Source organism: Erinaceus europaeus, chromosome 3 (assembly GCF_950295315.1).
Source record: "Erinaceus europaeus chromosome 3, mEriEur2.1, whole genome shotgun sequence".
Taxonomy (NCBI): Eukaryota; Metazoa; Chordata; class Mammalia; order Eulipotyphla; family Erinaceidae; genus Erinaceus; species Erinaceus europaeus.
Window position 1 is genome coordinate 143,008,596 of NC_080164.1, and position 21,433 is coordinate 143,030,028.

A 21,433-nucleotide genomic window follows, 5' to 3' on the forward strand; every position below is an offset into this window, starting at 1 on the left:
GTGATTGCACATGTCCTGCTCCTCACAGCGAAACTAGAGTGTGTATATTCAAAACTCACTACTCAGGGAATTGAGAAGGGAAGGAGCTCAGAGCATGACAATTCCTGTTAGATCTGAAATAGACAAAAGACTGGTGAAGTGAAGCTCACTTTGATGAGATAGTGAAGTAGATAATGACTCAGCTTAAAGCAATTTGCACATAGGAGTCAGGTAAAAGAGAGAGCTCACCAGTAGAGGGTGTGCCTTGCCATCCACTCAACCCAGACTTAAATCCTAAATCTTGGGGTGGTCTGATTTGAGCATTTTCCCTACACTAGAGAATTTGGTCATGACTCTTCCAATAGATCAAGGAGCAAGTTCTAAATTCAAACACTGTAAAATAGATGTCTGGATGCTACAGATCTAATGAGGGGGACTAGTATTTTTTTTTCTACCAAATAGTTCTATTCAGTTTATCTTGAAATATGTTGTTTCACTCCACCCCCAATATCTGAAAGGCAACTAGCCATGCCCATTACTAGAAATAAAACCTTACTAGCAATGAACACACTGGTGCTTAATGGACACAGAATCAAATCTTCAGGTTCTCAAAGGTTTTTCCCTTACGAACCTCCCTCTTGAATACTCACCTATTGCACTGAGCTATTTAGGCTAATTACAGAAAAGTTGTTCTCTGACTGTAAGATTAGGCTTTATATTCAGAATAGAGGGGCCAGGCAGTGGCACACCTGGTTAAATGCACACGGATGCAGGTTCAAGCCCCTGGTCCTCATCTGCAGAGGGACAGATTCACAAGTGGTGAAGCAGTGCTGCAGGTGAAGCTCTGCCTCTCTAAGTCTCTATTCCCACTCCCCTCAATTTCTCTCTGTCTCTATCCAATAATATAGAAATAACAATAAAAAATCTTTTTTTATAAAAAACAAACCAGAATAGAGAATCTAACAAACTTTGTATTATTAATGTTGACCACTTAAAACAGGAATTGTCCATCTGACCAGTGGCTATTTAGTCCTTTGTGCAAAAGGAAAAAATACTTTGTAGTACTGTACAATGTGGAGGCTTTTGTTTCTCAAACTGTTCTTTCTCACCTTCCTCAGAACGGCTTTTAACACCTCTGTGTGGAAGACAGGGCTGGATGTTTGGAGAGGAGATTTCTCCCTTTCCAAATCCTCCAGAGGAGGATGGGGATTTCCTATCTAGCCTCACCCCTAGTTTCTCTCTAAGAAATTCAACCCTTAGTGTTCAGTTTCCCGTCGATTACAGTTAACACTACATCTTTTATTAATAAAGTGCCTGGTTTTCTTCATATCTACCTATATTAAGAATGTAAAGAAAGAAGTAAAACACGAATTGTCGGGTCTGGGCAGTAGCGCAGTGGGTTAAGCGCACACTGTATGAAGTGCAAGGACCGGCGTAAGGATCCCGGTTAGAGCCTCAGGCTCCCCAACTGCAAGGGGGTCACTTCATAGGTAGTAAAGCAGGTCTGCAGGTGTCTATCTTTCTCTCTTCCTATCTTCCTCTCCTCTCTCTGCCCTATCCAACACCAACAACAAAAATGGAAAAGATGGCTGCCAGGAACAATGGATTCATAGTGCAGGAAACAAGCCCCAGTGATAACCCTGTAGGCAAAATAAATAAATGACTGTTATCATTAAAAATTTTTTTTTTCTTTTCCACATCTTATGAGTATATCTCTGTGGCCATGTGTACAACTTTACTTGGCAATTACATATTTTCATGTGAACTTACAAAAAAAAATGCACCAAAAAATCCAGTTACTTAGGTTTCTACCTGAAGTAAAAGTTCTTGTCTACTAAGACAGTGGGTTTTTAAATTGTAGAGCCATCTAGGCATCTGGTGAAAGTTTTGATTCTTAACTCCACCCAAAAATACACACATTCAACAAAGTTAAGTGTACAGTTGAAAGCTGCAAGCTAGGTATTCCCAGGATTCATCCGCATCTCATAGGTTGTGGGCTCCAGGTTAAAATCTTCACTTTTGGAAGTTTCTCTCCTCCAGCACCTGTTGGTTGAGAAGTAGGAAAGGGTGGGAGTAGTGCTAGCACCAGCAGTGCACTCTGAACAGGAAAGGCACCGCCTTAGATAAATACCCCGACCTAATGTGTCAGTTTGCACAACAGCCCTTGGCCACGCCTCCTCGTTACTAGGCAACCTAGAAGCGCAGGGCTATAGAACCTAAGAGGTCCTTGTTCTCTGCTCTCGCTCGGGTCCTTAGCCCTGTTGTCTTCCCGCCTTGTGGGGACCTTGTCCAGTGACAGTCTGGAGTCCCTCATCAGGCGCCCCACCTCCTGGGCTCCTGAAAGGCAGGCAGAAGACCATGCAGGTGGGGAATGCTGTTGTACAGGGTGATGGTGGAGGTGCCAGGGGGGTGGACTTCCTGGTCTGAGCTTAAGGATAAGCAGGACTAGGCCAACTCGCCCAGAAGCTTGGGTTTAAGTGCTCTTGGTAAAGTCTAAAGTTTGCTTGAGACACTGTCAAAATCTGAAAGGAAATGCGAATAAATTTAGAGACTGTCATTTTGCGCAACATGTGACATAAGCATCACAGGAGAAAGCTTTCAGAGTTATTTATGTTTGCATGTCTTACTTAAATTTTGGAGTTCTTGTTCTTAATACCATTTCTAACTTAAGAAACAGATCAGCAACTTCAACTGAAGAGTGATTTCATTTCAGTATCTTTGCCCCACTAACTTAAAAAAAAAACAATCAGATGAGAAACCCCACTTGTCAGTCTCCAGCCAAGTTGTCTCTTCAGAAACAACAGCTGTTCCTGGAGCTTATTTTAATTCATTCCCAAACACAGACTCTCATTTATTCCTTAGTAGCCTACTTTTCTTACTTGTTAACCAAAAGTATGTGCTTTTCTTTTTCATATTAACAGCATAAAATGTTCAGTTATCTATAGAAGCAGTTGCTTCCCACCTGTTCCCCCAAATTAAAAGGCACTGATTTTGTCTTACTTGTTTAATTCTGACATTTGTATATACTTTTGTATTATTTTAGGTTATTTTGAACATATGTGAATATAATTTTAAATAGATTGTTTGGGGACAGCAGAAATAGCTCTTTTGGATAGTATGCCTGCTTTGCCAGAACTTGACCAGAAGAGCAGAAAGAAAAAATCCATCTAATCTTTAATGTGATGATATTTGGAAATAAGGTCTTTGGTTATGAGAATGGAGACTTCAAGAATGGGATCAGTGCAAGCAGAAGGAGAGTGCAGAGTGCACCTCTGTCAGAAGTTGCTCTCTCAGCTTCCCCAGAGACCCATCCTACTAGGGAAAGAGAGAGGCAGACTGGGAGTATGGACTGACCAGTCAACGCCCATGTTCAGCGAGGAAGCAATTACAGAAGCCAGACCTTCTACCTTCTGCAACCCTCAATGACCCTGGGTCCATGCTCCCAGAGAGATAGAGAATGGGAAAGCTATCAGGGGAGGGGGTGGGTTATGGAGATTGGGTGGCGGGAATTCTGTGGAGTTGTACCCCTCCTACCCTATGGTTTTGTTAATTAATCCTTTCTTTAATAAAAAAAAAAAAAAGTTGCTCTCATCCTACCACAGTGAGAAGGCAGTGGTCAGCAACTGGAAAAAGGTACTCGTAAGCACCTGACTATGCTGGCACACTAATTTTAGACTCTCAATTTCTAGAAATAAAAATTATGCTGTCTACATGCCACCCAATCAATGGTGATTTGTTACAGCAGCCCCATCTAAGATATAAGCATATAAATTGGAAAAGGGGTAAATAGAGTTGGTGCATAATAAACATTGGCAGGACCAATGATGATCGCAAAATAAAATGAAAGCCCTAAGCATAAATTTGTCAGTTTTTATATAGAATGAAGTGAACTATATGCTATTGTTAGAGACAAAGCAACAGCAGCAGTATGACACCCAAATACTTGTTCTTGGAAGACATGGCTAAAATATGTAGATGCATATATTTGGATATAATTGAGCAGATATGTTACAAAAAAAGGAAAAGAAAACCAGATGGATTCACTGGTGCATTCTAACAAATATATAAATATCTCATGCAAATCAATAGCAACAACCAACTCAATTAAAAGTGAGAGAGGAAGGGAAGAAGAAAGCACAATGGTTATACAAAATATTTCCATGTCTGAGGTTCAGAGAGAGGCCCAAAGTTCAAGCCCCACCACCACCACAGCCAAAGCTGATAAGTGCTCTGGTAAAAAAGAAAGAAAGAAGAAAAGAAGAAAAGGAAAGAAGAGAGAACATCTTTCAAAAAAAAATTCCACTGGTATGTAGATAAATGAAAAGATGCTCAATATCACAAACCATCAGGAAAATGAAACTACAATCAGGTAACACTTTGCACCTGCTACAATGACTATTATCAGAAATAAAAGAAGTGAAGTGTTGGCAATGTGTCAGAGAAAATGAAACACTGAAAGGCTAGGTGGTGGCACACCTGGTTGAGTACACATTATACAATGCACAAGGACCCAGGTTTGAAACCCCAGTCCCACCTGCAGGGGTAAAGCTTTGTGAACGGTAAAGCAGTGTTTCAGGTGTCTCTCTTTCTCCCCTCTCTAGCATCCCCATCCTTCTCAATTTCTGGCTGTCTTGATCCAATAAATAAATAAAGGTAATACCAAAAAAATACAAAGAAAGAAAGGAGAGAAAAAAGAGATAAAGAAAGGAAGGAAGAGAGAAAGAAAGGAGGGAGAGAGGGAGGGAGAAAGAGAATCACTGGCACAGTTGATAGAAGTGTTATAATGCTACTGCTATGGAGGTGTGATGGGGAGTGGAGATGCCTCAAAAAAATTAAAGACATAACTACCAGGTGATCCATCAACTCCAGTTCTGGATCTTTAACCAAAATAAATTAAAACATTAGGGGCCGTGGTAGCACACTTGGCTGAGTGCTCGTATTATAGTGCACAAGGAAGGACCCAAGTTCCTGCCTTTGGTTATCACCTGCAAGAAACTTCATGAACACTGAAGCAGTGCTGCAGGTCTCTCTCTCTCTCTCTCTCTCTCTCTCTCTCTCTCTCTGCATTCCCCTTCCCTCTCATTTTCTCTCTGACTCTATCCAAAGTACATAAATAAACAAAAAAATAAATGAAAATACTAAACTGAAAAGATAGCTTTCCCTTATTTATGTTCATTGAAACATTGTTTACAAGATCCAAGAAATGGGAGCAACCATGATGTTCATCAGTGACTAAATGGAAAAAGAAAAATGTGGTACATATACATAAAGGAATATAATTTAGTCACAAGGAATTCTGCCATTTGTGAGCACATTAATGGGCTTCCCTTGAGGATATATTACTAAGTGAAGTAAGTCAGACAGAAAAAGACAAATATTGCATGAGGCATTAAAGCTGTCATTTCCCTAAAGGCAGAGTTAATGTCATAATCTTTCTCTTTTTTATTTCTGAATTGCATCTCTCCATTTTCAATTCCTAAATTGAAACTCAAACCCCCAAAATGCCTATATTTGACAGCAGACTCTTCAATAAGGTTAAGTGTGGGCAGAGGGTGGTATCCTAAAAGATAAAATTGCTGTTTTGATAAGGAGACAAAGAGCTGTGAGATCTCACTTTGTATGTGCACAAAAGAAAGATCATGCAGGAATACAGCAAGATGGTGGTCATCTGCCTTAGGCCTCAGGTGTGCGTGCAAGTCTATGCTTTTGTCACTGCACTATTTCCTCAATCCTAAACTGATTTTTTTTAATTGTTATTGAACACATCAGTGTAACTTTGAGGATAGAGGATATACCTTGCTTATTAATCTAAGTAGTCCTAACAATACTGGCAAGTTGGGAAAAATAAGCCACTTTTTTCTATTCTTTATTTTTATTTAATTAATTAATTTATTTTATCAAAGCACTGCTCATCTTCGGCTGATGGTGGTGTAGGGGACTGAACCTGGGACTATAGAACCTCAGGTATGAGCGTCTGTTTGCATAGCAATTATGCTATCTACCCCTACCCTTTTTTCTATTCTTTAATTAGTTGTCTTTATAGCTTATAACCATTTGCATAATTGAAAATACAGTGTATCAGACAATTCACTTTATATTGCAAGTGGCACATATCAAATTAATTTCCAGGCATAATGGTTGCACACCTGAGGCCTAGGGCAGATAACCACCATCTTGCTGTATTCCTGCATGATCTTTCCTTTGTGCACAAAGGAAAAGTGAGATACAATATATAAAATACAATGTGAGATCTGACAGCTCTTTGTCTCCTGATCAGAAGACAAAGCATCAAATAAATTTCCTATATATTAAAATTCACATTGATGGAGTCTGAGAGATAACTCATCGGGTAGGGTCCCAGACATTACCAGGTGCACAATCCAGATTCAAGCCCATGCACCACATGGAGGTATAATAACAACAGAAGAAGCTCCAGTACTATGTTCAGTCATTCTCTCTATCTCTGTTTCTGCCTCTGTCTGACGATCTGGATAGAAAAGTGTTCTGGAGTGATGAAATCACACATGTGTGAGGCCCCAGTCCTACAATAAATAAAAAATACATAAAATACACAATTGTGTCAATAAATTCTTTTGCTTTTTTTTTTTTTTTTTGCATAGGATCCAAATGAAGATACAGAATGGAATGAGATTTTAAGAGATTTTGGCATTCTTCCCCCAAAAGAAGAACCAAAAGATGAAATTGAAGAAATGGTTTTACGTTTACAAAAAGAAGCAATGGGTATAATTGTTCAAATATCTGGTGGATTGGATGAAGGGGATAATATCATCATGTTAATGATTCATTTAGTGGGATAAGGATATTAGAAAATATTTCATTTAGGGGTTGGGAGATAATCATGGTTATATCAAAAACTCCATGATTGGTGCGGTGTCTCTCTTTGATCTATTCTTCACCACCACCACCCATTCTCTCTCTCTCTCATAAAGAATGAAGAATGAGGAGGCTACTGTACAGTGATATCATGCAAGTGTGAAGCCTTGGGTTCATTCCTCAGTGACACACATAATCATTTTACATAAACCCTACCCATACTTTTGAAATTAGTTTTATCTCATGTGTCAAATATCAAGTTAGTAACAGCTGAAGTATATTACAGTCTCATCTAGTGAACTTTTCCCCACCATATTCCTCTATCTTGCATTATCTGCTTTTTAAAATCATTGTATATAGTATTTATTAATTTTTTAGGTTTCTGTAGTTGAGAAAAACTGAATTTATGGGGGTCAAATGATTGTCATACCCCTTTAAATTCAGCTTGGTAGTTACTTTAAAGGAAGTCACAAGACTCTGGCATTGCAGTTTCTCTTACATATGAAGTTATTTTGTAGCCAACTGCTTCAAATTTGTTTAAAGATATTCTTGATCTCTATTTGTTAAGTATATTGTTCTTTCCAGACATGCCCCTGTGAAATATAAAAACGATTTAACTAAATTTTCCATGATTTGTCTTGTTTTAGTTAAACCATATGAAAAGATGACTCTTGCACAATTGAAAGAAGCTGAAGATGATTTTGATGATGAGGACATGAAAGCTATTGAACTATATAGGTAGGGTAATTTATTTGGGCAACTTATGAATTCTTGAACAAAGTTATTGTAAGGTTGAAACAGGGAAGAAACTCATGTTTTGCTCATAGAATAGACTTTTAAAAGTGAAATTGATTTTAGTGTTACAGCTCTATTAGAATTTGTCTAGCTCGTCTTCCAGTCTCACGGGAAGCCCCCCCCCAAAAAAAAAGTGAAATTGATTTTAAATAACCTTTTTAAACAACTTGTTTTTTTTTAATTAAATAAAACATTTATTTCTGTCTTTTTTAAGAAAAAAAGACAGTTCAAGGCACCATTTCTGAGGTTTATGCAGTGCCAGGACTAGAACACAGGTCTCATGAACACAAGGCACTTCACTGCTAAGCCACCTCCCTGACTACATAATTTAATTGGATATATATGAAGTGAAATATGTTTTTACAAATTGCTTTTCCTTTGCTTGGATTATAAAACTACCCAGTAATATTCAGTAGAATTTTGTTAAATTACTTTTGAAAAAAGTAGACGTTATTAGTGAAAGGCCATAAGAAGAGGCTATGTTTTTTTCTTCTTGTATGATAGTTCTCAAGGATTTTCATCACCTAATAAAGAATTACCAGTCAGCAACAAAATCCTTCAGAAACTATAACAGGTTCATATATTTACTAATTCATCCCAATACTAGACAAATGTACTGCAAAAAAAAAGTATATATATATATGCTACAGAAAACTGTTCCTGTCTATATAGGTATTAACTGTTTTAACAGTTTGACTCCAGCAGTGAAAAAAAAATCCTGATCAAGTGAAATTGGTCTTAGGGGAATGCAAGATTGTTTCAACATGAAACAACACACCTGTTCAACTACTGTATCATAAATACTATTCTTTTCTTAAATTTTAATCATTGATTTAATATTGATTTACAAAGTTATGACATAATAGGTGTATAATTCCACACCATTCTCACTACCAGAGTTTTGTATTCCCATTCTTTCCACTGAAAACTGCAGTGGTTCTCCAAAGGTCACAGATATGGATTAACTATTATTTCTATAGCTATCTATATTTATATATATTTGCTCATGTTTTCTATGCTTATGCCTTTTCTTCCTTTCTAAATATTTCTACACCTGTTACTACTTCCAAATGTCCTTCCTTTTTTTCCTCTTCTCTCTCTGGGTCCTGATGAAGTCAGAGTTCAGAACTCTCTGGTCGTCTACCCCTACCATTTCTCCAAATTCCTTAAGGGGTGCAGAGGTCTGGTTCCTGTAATGTCTTCTCCACTGGACATGGGTGTTATCAGGTGGATGTATACCCCCCAGCTTGTTTCCTGTCTTTCCCTAGTGGAGTAGGACTCTGGGGAGGTGACATCCTGAAGCACATTTGTGAGGTGACCCCAGGGATGTCAGAATGAAATCATAGCAGCATCTACAACTTGATGGCTGTGGCTTAGTGAGTTTCTGAAGAAATCCTGGTTGTATTTTGTTGAGTTTTCTGGTGATTTTTCATTGCTTTTTCTAGTTTCACAGATGAGCAGTCTGAAATGGGTCCTGCTCCATATCCACACCTCCTCAATCACTCAATACTATTCTTCAATGAAAGGAAGCAGTGGCTCTAGGAGAACTGTTTATTTTCATTGTGAGTTGTGAATGTACAACATGAGTCTGGAGTATCTTGTTATTTCAGAAAGTAAGGTAGTAGTGATCTGGCAAAACCCATGCCAGGAAGTGTCCAAGTTCACATCACCAATAATACATGTTGACATCACTGTTGTGGTGTCCCTTTCAGTAATGACAACTCCAGTTCAGTCATTCAGAAACACCAGAGATGGGGTCAGCAAGGTAGTTCACTAGGAAGTGCACTTGTTTTCCATGTGTATAACCCAGGTTTAAGCCCAGGTCCACAACAATGGGGGAAGTGTCAGTCCTATGTGTTACCTTCTTTCCTCTACCTCTGTCTCTGAAAAAGGTCTGCCCTGAATGGTGAAACCCACCCCCTTCCAGTGAAGACAAAAAAAAAAATTGCCACCTTTATGTATACAGGTTACATTTATTGATTCAAGACAGTTACATGGAACTACAATGTGATTTTATTAGGAGGAATCTACATTACAAGTTCACAGTTCAGTTAGCAGCAGGGAATGAAGGGAGGAATGAGACACTACTCAGGAGACTGGCATACTGCCTGTGGAGGCAGGCTGTGCTTGAGGGTTCCCCAAAAGCTACAGTTCCACTTGTCCGGGGCAAGAATCCTTAGAAATTGTAGTTGGAGAAGGCTTTTGGGTTAGTCCAGAATTTTGGTTTCATTCCATGCACAAGTGTATGCCATATTTCAGAGTTGTGTTAGTAGGACCGCCTGTAGGTCTCACTCACAGTCAAGTATTAGCTTGTTTTTGCTTCTTTAGTAGGTCTGTGCTTCAGATTGATGAATCAGCCCCCCCCCCCCTTTGCCCCATCTTTGCATCAGTGGAGTATTGCTCTGAATGATCCTCCACATTTGCATCAGCTAGAGTTATTACAGTGTTAATGTCCCAGCATTTTGATGTATCAGCATTATTACAATGTCCATGCAGAAGGTAGAAGGAGTAAAGGAATAGCATGGACACAAGTCTCCCTTGTGGTTTTTGTGGGAAGGGGAAGAAAGGCACTGTAAATCTATTTAGGATTGGCTAAGCTGAATAATTTTGGCTGCCTATAAACTCTCATGACTTCCTATAGTGCCGGGTACCTGGCCCAGAGATGAGTAGAACAGGGGCATGTACAGTGACTTCATTAAAAAAGATAGTTGTTGAGGGATTGAAGACTATATTTGGTAGCTTGTATTTAAGGAATGGGTTCTCAGACAAGAATTGTTTTCATGCTAGGGCATGAAGAAAACATAAAATTGAGAGAGAGAGAGAGAGAGAGAGAGAACACTCACAGATAACCTGGAGGTATAGGATCAATCAGTACATTTTAAGAAACTAGTTAAGTGTCCAAAACAATTTGCAGTTACTTAGTGAATTCAAACATTCAACAACTGAACCAAACTATGTAGATGTTGAGAGTTGCTAACAAAGTTTTAAGGGTCTCTATGGACAAATAAGTAAGAAACATTGATTAAATACTCACCATGTGCTAGGTAGATCATATTAGGAAATTAACAGGTAGTTTCATCCCCAACAATTATATGCAAGTAAATGTTCAGATTTATAGTTGGGCAAAGTAGATCTTAGAACAACTTCCCCAAATTCACTGATATTAAGTGGTAGAGCTGACATGTAGGGAGGTTGTGGAGATGTGGTGGAGCCTGGCAGGGCTTGACCTGAGAGGTGAGTCAGTCCTGGTAAGTCTCTCTCTCTCTATGGAGGGTTGAGCAAAAGGGGGGAAACACATGAACCCCAAAAGGTTGGCAGCCATTTAAGTCTTCCCTGCCTCACAAAAACATCCTGCATTTTCTTGCCTCCAGGAGCCTGGCATTCCTTAAAACATTAAGCCTGCTCCACCCTGCATTCCCTGATATTATGGCCTATCCTTTTATTATGTACATATCAATCTTCTGCTTTGTCTTACAAATGACTAAAGGTCTCCTTCCTAATTCCCCACAGGGTATTGTTAATCTTACCAGTTGAACCCCTAGCAATAGTTGCTGGGGATATCCATACCATTCCCGGCCCCCTTTGCCTTTCTCCACCCCTTTTCTAACCATGTATGGTACTGTCAAGCCACTTCCATTTCTGTCTTGTCTCTGTGGTGTCCCGACCTGGAGGAGCGCAGGCGTGCAGACCAAGAGGCTGATGCCGGCCATTGCGGTTTGCACCACGTGGCTTAACCAGGTGTGCTATGGGGCTCTAGAATGAATAAAGATTTGAATTGTCCTGCAGCCATGAGCTTGGTTCCTGGGTCATCTCTCTCTCTCTCTTTCTTTCCCTCTCTCTCAATGCTAGCCCAACACTGACAGTGATTAAACTCACTTTATCTTGACTTTGCATCCAAACTTCTAATCATTCTTCTCAACCACATCTCTACTTGTAATCATTATTTAACAGCTAATTAGTTGCATTCACAGAAACTTTGGACTAAGAGTGCTGACCTAGTATGTGGCTTTACAAAAGTCTTCAAGCAGCAGAGCTTCAGTTTCAGAAACTTTGGACTAAAGATCAGCTTACTAAAGTAGTTAAGAGTATACAAATGGGGAGGAAATAATCATACTAACTTTACAAAATTTTCCCAAGGATTAAATTATTTAATTGTAGTACATTTAAAATAGTGCTTGACAGTGTAGTAAGGATTCAGTAAATGTTAGCTATGTTGTTATGTATATTTTACCTTAATAGCTATTTGTCTTTAAAAAATATTTATGGGGGGTCGGGCAGTAGTACAGCAGGTTAAGCCCACATTTCACAAAGTACAGGGACTGGCTTAAAGATCCTGGTTCAAACCCCCGGCTCTCCACCTGCAGTGGGGGGGGTCTTTCCACAACTGGTGAAGCAAGTCTATAGGTGTCTATCTTTCTCTGCCCCCCTCTGTCTTCCTTTCCTCTCTCAATTTCTCTTTGTCCTATCCAACAACAGTGACAGCAATGACAACAATAACAATCAGAACAACAATGGTATAACAACAAGGGCAACAAAAGGAAAAATAGCCTCCAGGAGCAGTGGATTCGTGGTGCAGGCACTGAGCCCCAGCAATAACCCTGGAGGCAAAATAAATAAATAAGTAAATAAATAAATATAAAAAACATTTATGCTATGTATGTCACACGAGATCTGAGATTTTGATCGGAGAAAGGGAGAAACCAGAGCACCACTCCAGTATATGTGGCATCAGGAGTCACACCAGAAGCTTTTGGCATGCAAATCCTGTGCTCAGTTGAACTATTTCTCTGGCTGCTGTTATTATAGATTTATTTTACAAAATAGAGAAACCAGAGTATCCTTCTGGCATATGTGATGTCAGGGACCAAACTCAAGACCTCATGCAAGTCCAATGCCCCACCCACTGGGAACCTCCTAGGCCACTTTGATTGTTCTATTTAATCTGCACCACTGATCTAGTGTCTGAGTAAACTCTCTCTAGCTATGACTAAGACCTAATTTTAAATTTAAAAAAAACTGTAAAGTTAATAACTAACTTAAACTTTACAGTACCCATGATAAAGCTAATCTCTATATTTAAAAATAGAGAAGGAAAGAGGGAGAGAGAAAGAGAGGGAGAGAGAGAGAGGGAGAGAGGGAGAGAGAGAGAATGAGAGAGAGAGAGAGAGAGAATGAAAGAGGGAGAGGGAGAGGGAGAGGGAGAGGGAGAGGGAGAGGGAGAGGGAGAGGGAGAGGGAGAGGGAGAGGGAGAGGGAGAGAATTGGCATAAGACCAAAAATAAGGGAGGGGGTAGAAAGAGAGAATTGGCATAATAAGACCAAGAATAAGGGAGGGGGTAGATAGTATAATAGTTATGCAAAGAGACTTTCATACCTCAGGCTCTGAAGTCCCAGGTTCAGTCCCCTGTACCACTATAAACCAGAGCTGCTCGATGCTCTGAAAAAAATAAGGCAGAAAAAAAAGTCCAAAAGTAGTTGTCTTTCTCTAAGAAGTGTCTGGTATGTACTAGTATTGCATTCATTCCTCTTGTTACTGTATATGTAAATGACCTTCAGAAAATAATTTCTTTGTAATATGATTTCCTTTTTAACTAGAGAAAAGCGTTTACAGGAATGGAAAGCTCTTAAGAAAAAACGAAAGTTTGGGGAATTAAGAGAAATTGCTGGAAATCAGTATGTGAATGAAGTCACAAATGCAGAAAAAGATGTATGGGTTATAATTCATCTATACAGGTCAAGGTAATTACCACAACAGCTCCTCAAAATGTTGACACACTAATGCTTTAAAACACATATTTCTGACTTCAAGCTTTTTATTTATGCATAGAGTAATTAGCTTCAGGTATTGAATTAGGTATTTTAAAATATATTCACACTGAACTATAGTACTTATCTTTGGGAGGTGGGAAGGTAGGGATACACAATTTTGGTGGTGGGTATGGTCTGGAACTATACATTGTAATCTTATAATCTTGTAACCTACTACTAATCACAAATAAAAACTATATATTCAAGTCATCTAATTTAAAGAACTGGTTAGAGCCATCAAAGACTCCCTGGAATCTTTATTTTTGTTTTTCTGTGTCCTACAAAGTGAGACATGGTTTGAATTAAATTGATGTTAACCAGGCATAGTTAAGCACTAATTAGGTATTTAATTTACATGGTAGCAAGATTCATTCTCTGGCTGTAGTCATGTTTACAGTAAATATAGAAGACTCTACAATTCATCATTGTTAAAGGTATCTGGAGGAAAACTGATATGCTCATATGTTAAATTAGTATCTAAAGACATTTTGACATGGATTGTTTTATGTCTGATTTTTAAAGGTATTGTTTCTCTTTTTAGCATCCCAATGTGCTTGTTGGTTAACCAGCACCTTAGTCTCCTAGCAAGAAAGTTTCCAGAAACTAAATTTGTTAAAGCGATCGTGAACAGCTGTATCCAACATTACCATGACAATTGTTTACCAACAATTTTTGTTTATAAAAATGGTCAGATAGAAGGAAAGTTCATTGGAGTGATAGAATGTGGAGGGATAAATCTTAAGCTGGAAGGTAATGCTATTTTAAACATGTGCTTATGAAAACTTCCATAGATTAATAAGTATCATAAAGTCAATTACCGTAAAAATGTAAGTTATTTTTCCTCTTGCTTCTAATCTCTTCTAACATGCTTCTAGTGTAGTTTTTATCACCCAGTTGATAAAATTCTTAGTGGCTTCTTATTTCAAACAAGTTGAAAAGTCAGAATCCTCAGCCTGAGAGACCTATACTATATTTCTCATTTATTTCAAGTTTCTGCTCCAGTCAGGTTGGTCTTCAGTCACTTCTACAGGCACACCTTACTCATTTGTGTTTTTTATATTTTGTTTCCATGCTCTTTCCCTCTACCCCAAACATCTTACCCTTCTTTAGTCTGCCAAATTCTATTGCTTCATGTTACTTTGACTACCATCTATTCCATTATGTGCTAACTGAACCAAGTTATAATCCATCTTGTTCTCTGAGTGTCTATAGTGGTTTTCTATAGTAGTAGTCACTAAACAACTTGTTTTTCATTATCCACATTTACTATCTGATATTGTTGCTTAGTCATTTCCCCTTGAGTTTTGTCTCCCTACCAATTACAAGAATCATGACGTCTATCATTTTTTTACATAGTGCAGTGTGCAGAACTTTATATTTTTACTTCCTAACATGATTCAATTTTGATAGAGTAATAAGCACTACTTATAAATTTATTAAAACTGCTTTTATGCTATTATTTAAAAAAATCTTTTTCTCTCCCGATCTGGCTAAAGCCATTGTGAATAGATTTAATTTATTGATTTAACAATGATTGACTAATTCATAGGATAAGAGGGGTACAATTCCACACAATTCCCACCACCAGAATTCCATATCCCATACCTCCATTGGAAGTTTCCTATTCTTTTTCCCTCTGGAAGCATGGACCCAGGATCATTATGGGGTACAGAAAGTGGAAAGTTGAAGGCCTCTTTAATTGCTTCTCTGCAACACATGGGCATTAGCAGGTCAATCCATACTCCCAGCCTATTACTATCTTTCCCTAGTGGGGAAGGGCTCTGGAGATGTGAGGTTCTAGGACACATTGGTGAGGTCATCTGCCCAGGGAAGTCAGGGTGGCATCTTGGTAGTATTTGCAACCTGGTGGCTGAAAAAACATTAAGATATAAAGCAGAACAAATTTTCTAATAATTAGAAACCTAAACGTAAGAATAGAGCAGGTGAGATTTTAGGTCTCCATTTTGGAAAAAGCTAGTAGCTGTATTTTAGGTATATTCCAAGGGGCCCATGACTTTACTAGTTTTTGCCTGAGCCTGACAGCTAACATAGAGGTGGGCTAAAAGTATTGTTTGGAGAGAAGGTGTCACTATTGGACATAGGACTAGCAAGCTGGATCAGGGAAGAAAGTAACTCCCAAATATGGGAAAAGTATATAAATATTGTTAACTGTAAACCCCATCGATCAGATCTGGGGCCCATATTTAGCAAAGGAGCCTGTGTAATCTCTGCATCCCTGTAGGACTGAGCTTGCATTCCATGCTCATAGCCTGGGACATTCTAGCCTGCACTCATTTCAGAACTCTTTCTAGTGTCAGAGTATGTTGACCCAACCTCCCTTCATATAGTGGGGCAGTCTTTACAATTGTTGATCCATGTTGAGCTCAAGGTCCTGTAGAGGCCCAGAAGAGAGCTTATGATGTTGTTCCTGATGGAGATGACCAGTGATGTCGGAGAGAGGTATCTGTTAGAGGTCTAGGCCCATCATATCTATATAGGAATCCCATGATTCCCTGAGTAGGGCCCTGGATGATGGGGTGGCCTGGTAGTGACCAAAAGAGCCATCATTACAGTATGCTGGTCTCTTGTTCTTATTCAGCTTTTGTAGTCCTTACTTTATCTGACAAGGTTAGTGTCAGAGTGATTAAGGGAAGTGAAATTGGAAGTAGGTGAGGAGGGGATCTAGGTCTATAAGTAGAAACTTACTTGATTAAGTACTTTATGGTATCCTTTTTAGGCCTTCCTACTTATTTGCTGTACTTATTGAGTCACTGCAAACTATTGTGCACTTTTACTTTAAGGTGTATATTTTCCTCTAACTTATGGATGCATGTGCATATGTGCTCTGTCTCATGTGCCCTGGTCTATATCTAGGTTCTGTGACTTTTTTTTTGTCCTTTTTTTTTTATTGTTGTAGTTATTATTGTTGTTGTTGGATAGGACAGAGAGAAATGGAGAGAAGAGGGAAAGATAGAGAGGGGGAGAGAAAGATAGACACCTGCAGACCTGCTTCACCACTTGTGAAGCGACCCCCCTGCAGGTAGGGGAGCCGGGGGCCGGTCCTTGCACTTTGTGCCAGCTGCGCTTAACATGATACGCTACTCCCCAACTCCCGTTTCTGTGACTTTTTAGGAAGTGTGCCGCCTGACGTAGAATTAAGGAGTTCTATGAACTAGGAAAGTCTCACCAGAGTAATGGAGATGAAGGGTTGACATCCCACATCTGGTGTCTCTAGACACCATCCAAAGTGAAACATGTCGAGGTAGTACTGCTTTCATTGATTTGGTTGAGATCAACAGATGGAGTTCAAATTGTATAGGTAGAGATAAGCTTGAAGGAAAATGAGCCATGCTCCAGAGGTTCCAGGACTGGGAGATATATGGGTTTTATAGAGAATGGGGAAGGTTTCTGCTGTCTTAGAGTTTAAGAAGGCAAAAGATAGTTATTATTATAACCAAGTCATTTGGGAATTTGGTTTAAATTGAAAACCCCATGGTTAGAATTTACTGTACTATATAAGACCTTACTATGATTTATGTCATTTAGTGCTATTTACAAATAACTGTGTCTTATATGCTGACAAGACCAGTTGCTTCTGGTCTCCCTGGTCTAAGATGATAGATATTTTAATATTTTTAAAAAGTCATTATTAGAAATGTATTAACAATTTAAGCCCACTGTTTAAATGAATAGATGTTTTTAACAGCTCTATTTCACTCTGTCTTCATCCTAAAACTGTTCTTTGGACTTGCAGAGAGAACTCCAATACTTCAGCTATTCAAAGATCTCCCCTTTTCCTTCTTTATAGTCCAAGGATTCCAGTTATACTTTTTTTTTCTTTACTTTATACCCTCATTAATTATACTTAGTACATAAGAGTATAATTATACAGTATCATTTTATTACCAAAACTTGCAATGTAAATATTTGTTTCTATATCCTTAAGTTGTTTATGTGCTTATTATTGTTAAAATAAACATTCTAAATGTAATTGAAATGATCTATATTTCCATTTCTAATATCCTTTCTGCCTCATTAGTCAGTCACTATCATCAGGAATGTGTTAGATGGTTCATCTCTCTCTCTCTTTTGGGACATATATATGTATTACCTTACTTGTGAAATACACATAGCATATAATTTGCCAATTTAAATAGTTCTTTAAATATACAACATAGTATTATTAATTATATTCACCATGGTATACATCACATGCTCAGATTTTATAAATAAAATGCCTTCTATTGGGATGTTGGGAAAGTCATGATGTGTTTTTATGTGCAAAAATGTGTCATGACTTTTCTGACAACCCAATATTAATAATTTTAAAGTTTACATTTCAGTAGCACTAAGTATAATTGCATTACTATGCTACTATCACCATCATATTTATAATTCTTTTTCTCATATATAACTCTCACGCAGACAGTTTTTGTTGACTACATTATTTATTAGTATATGCACAAGGATCATACATGTTATTACTTATAGCAGAATTCCCTTCTTATTTTGGACTGTTATATATATATATATATATATATAGTGTGTGTGTGTGTCTGACTGTGTGTGTGTATCTACCTACTCATATGTTGATGGATATTTGGGCAGTTTTTACCTTTTTTCTGTTGTGAATAATGGTGCTATGAACATGGATTTACAAATAATCTCTTCAAGTTCCTGTTGTCAGTTCATTTTGGTATATACTCAAAAGCAGAATGCTGGGTTACATGAGAAATCAGTTTTAACTTTTGGATTAATGATATAATATTTTCCATAATGGCCACACTACTTCACAGTTCCATCAACAGTATGTAAGGTCTCCAGTTTCTTTGCGATTTCACCAACACTTATTGTCTTCTTTTTCAAAATGTTACTTTTGTAGTTAGGGAGATAGCTCAACTGATAAGAGTTATGGATTTGCATGTCTCAAATTCTGGTTCAATTTCTGGCACTGCATGCACTGAAGTGATGCTTTTGGCTTGCTTGTGAGATAGTTTTCCTACTGATTTTAATGTTTCTTACATCATTTAAAAATATTTATTTATATCCATTAATAAGAGAAAGAACCCAAGCATCATCTTGGCACATGCGATGCCTGTGGTCAAACTTGGGACCTCTTCCTTGAAGAAGATCTCTCACTTTGGACTGTGCCATATATAAAGCTGCTGTTCTAAGTAGGTTCCAAAAGTGCTCTCATTTGTTTCTGAAATTTCCAAGTTCCATTCCTTTGTCTACCCTGAATCAGTACAGTACTATATTAATCACTAACCTTTATAATTATCTAGAGTCTCTAGTAGGGCAAATCATTTTAAACATCTCTTATAATAAATATCAAATTTGGTCAAGTTCTGTGAAAATCCTGTTAATTATAATTTTAATTAAATTTAAAAAATTATAAAATTATAATTTTAATAAATTAAAACCTAACTTAAGTGCTTTTTTTCCCCCCTCACCCAATGCTTAGCTCTGGCTGATGGTGGTGCAGGGATTAAACCTGGAACTTTGGAGCCTCAAGAATGAGAATCTTTTTGCATAACCATTATGCTATCTCCCCCACACTTAAGTGAATTGTTGAAGATTTGACATCTTAATAATAGTGGAAATTTCTGTTCATGAATGAGATATGTCCCATTATTTATGCTGGCCTTTTAGGTTTTTATAAATTTCTTCATATATATATAACCTTTCTGTAATAGATATCATGCGGTGTGTGTGTGCGTGTGCGTGTGCGTGTGCGTGTGTGTGTGTGTATGCGTTACTGAGGTAGACCCTTGCATATGCATGGTTTGATTGCTCCCAGGCTGGCATTTTTCAGAGAGAGAGAGAAAGAAGAGAGTGGGTGTTCCAGAGAGAGATTCCCCCAGTGCTGTGGCACTGCTATGTGGTTCCAGGACTCAAAGCTGGGCAGTGTGCATGGCTAGGCGTGTGTCCCACTGAGTGAGCAATCTCTCTCTAACCCCCATATAATGTATTTTGTCATTTTCTTTAAAAGTGTGTTTTAGGGGGCTGGGTGGTGGCATAACTGGTTTAGTGCACATTCTACAATGCATAAGGACCCAGGTTTGAGACCCCAGTCTCACCTGCAGGAGGAAAGCTTTGCAAGTGGTAAAGCAGTGCTGCAATGTCTCTCTGTCTCTCTTCCCCTCTGTCTTCCCCTTCCCTTTTGGTTTCTGATAGTCTCTACCAAATAAAGATAATAAAAAAAAATTAAGTATGCTTTTAATTTCCTTGTGTTTGTCTATACCATAACTTAACACAATTATGAATTTATAAGGATAGTGGGTGTTTGGTTATCAAATAAATTCCTTTATGACTTCTCTCTTGAATTTATTTGGTAATGCATATTTTGAACTTTTTCCAGTAAAATTTCAAATACATTTTGCATAGTAGTCTCATAATCTCTACCTTCACTATGTCTTATGTAAATTCTTTTTTGGTTTCTATCCTTTTCTTGTGACTACTATTACCTGAAGTCTGTTTTTTTTTTTCTTCAACGAACTGTATTTTAATTTTCTTGGTAATCTCTACTAATTATTTCTCTACTTTTGCTAAATCTTTTATTTATTATATCTATCTGTATTTGTTTGGTTTATTATTCTTGAGTTGAATTTCTTGAGTGTAATATATATATCATTGGTTCTCCCTTCATCCAGAGTGTATTATATTATATTACTTACATTATATTACTTACATTATATTACTTAAATACTTATCCAGTTCATATATACAACTTCTACATAGTTTTATTATTAGAGTGGGTTTCTGTTTCATATAGATAAATTCTTTTCACCTTTCCAAGTGTTTTATCTGATTTAATGATGGATTTTTGTTGCAGAACTTGAATGGAAACTAGCAGAAGTTGGAGCAATACAGACTGACTTGGAAGAAAATAAAAAAAAAGACACTGTAGATGTGATGGTATCTTCAATTAGAAATACTTCCATTTATGATGACACTAATAGTTCAAACAGTGACAATGACGATACCAAATAAAATGCTTAATAAACAGCTTTAAAGTGTTTATATTGTTTGCTAGTCATTTTACCATAAAAATGTATAGATTTATTTTCATTTTTATATTAGAATCAGTCATTTCAGCAACTTGCAGTCATTTCAGAACAGTATTTTCTCCAACAAAATCAGAATTTGTATTAGTTCTTAACATTTTTTGGTAAGTTTTTTCTTCTGAATTGTGTTGAACAAAAAATATTGCAAGTCTGTATTTTCAGTAGGCTTCCAATGAGGCCTGTTATTGGGAACACAACTCACAGTGAGAAAAATGGATTATGGGACATGAACATAATTAGCATACTGCTGACATCAGCCTGACAAGCATATGACACACTTAATGGAAACCTACAAGGGATTGTGGGTGTATAGGAAATAGTTAAGACTAACGTCTGGCGAAAACCAATCTCTGTTCCTACTGCTCTTTCCCTGCTTGTGCCTTCCCCCTAACTCGCCGTGCTGCTTCCCCTGGAACCTGAACACGTGTATCTGGACACTGGTAACTTAAGATTTAGGACTCATGGCTCCACTGCCACATTAGCCAGCTTTCCTCCCTTTATGTATTTTGCTGCCATGGTTCTTATGTACCTAATTTTATACACCAATGTTAAATCAAAAATGGAAAGATCTATACTCGTAAGAATTTTCAAATATACAATATAGTATATACCTTATTTTGTAGCTGGAAGCTTGGATCTTTGATCATCTTCACCCATTTTGCCCATCTCACCCTTGCCTCTGATAGTTACTGTCTATAAGAGGCAAAATTTCTCCCCCTCAGATTCCACATATGAATGAGATCATAAGTTATTTCTCACTCTGATTTATTTCACTTGATGTTATACCCTCAAGTCCAACCATGTTGTTTTCGCCGGGCTATGTTGTTTTCGCCGGGCTGGCTTCACGGGCGGGTAACAGACGACCAGGGACTCATGGTTGAGCTGTAGGCAGTATCTCTTTATTCATGCAGGACACAGCGCAATCTATACCAAGCTAAACTAAACTAAACT

The 21,433-nt window shown here is 37.9% G+C and overlaps 1 protein-coding gene and 1 non-coding gene across 2 annotated transcripts; both read left to right on the forward strand.

Annotated features, from left to right (window-relative positions):
• Nucleotides 1-2,253: 2,253 nt before the first annotated feature.
• PDCL2 (phosducin like 2) lies at nt 2,254-20,436 on the forward strand. Its single transcript, XM_016193185.2, has 6 exons — nt 2,254-2,343; nt 6,600-6,720; nt 7,461-7,551; nt 13,203-13,346; nt 13,957-14,165; nt 20,251-20,436. Exons 1-6 carry the CDS (start codon nt 2,338-2,340, stop codon nt 20,406-20,408), a joined length of 729 nt encoding a protein of 242 aa, XP_016048671.2. The 5' UTR covers nt 2,254-2,337; the 3' UTR covers nt 20,409-20,436.
• On the forward strand, nt 7,669-7,728 carry LOC132537905 (U7 small nuclear RNA). Its single transcript, XR_009549318.1, has one exon. It is a non-coding gene; the product is annotated as a U7 small nuclear RNA (small nuclear RNA).
• Nucleotides 20,437-21,433: the final 997 nt, after the last annotated feature.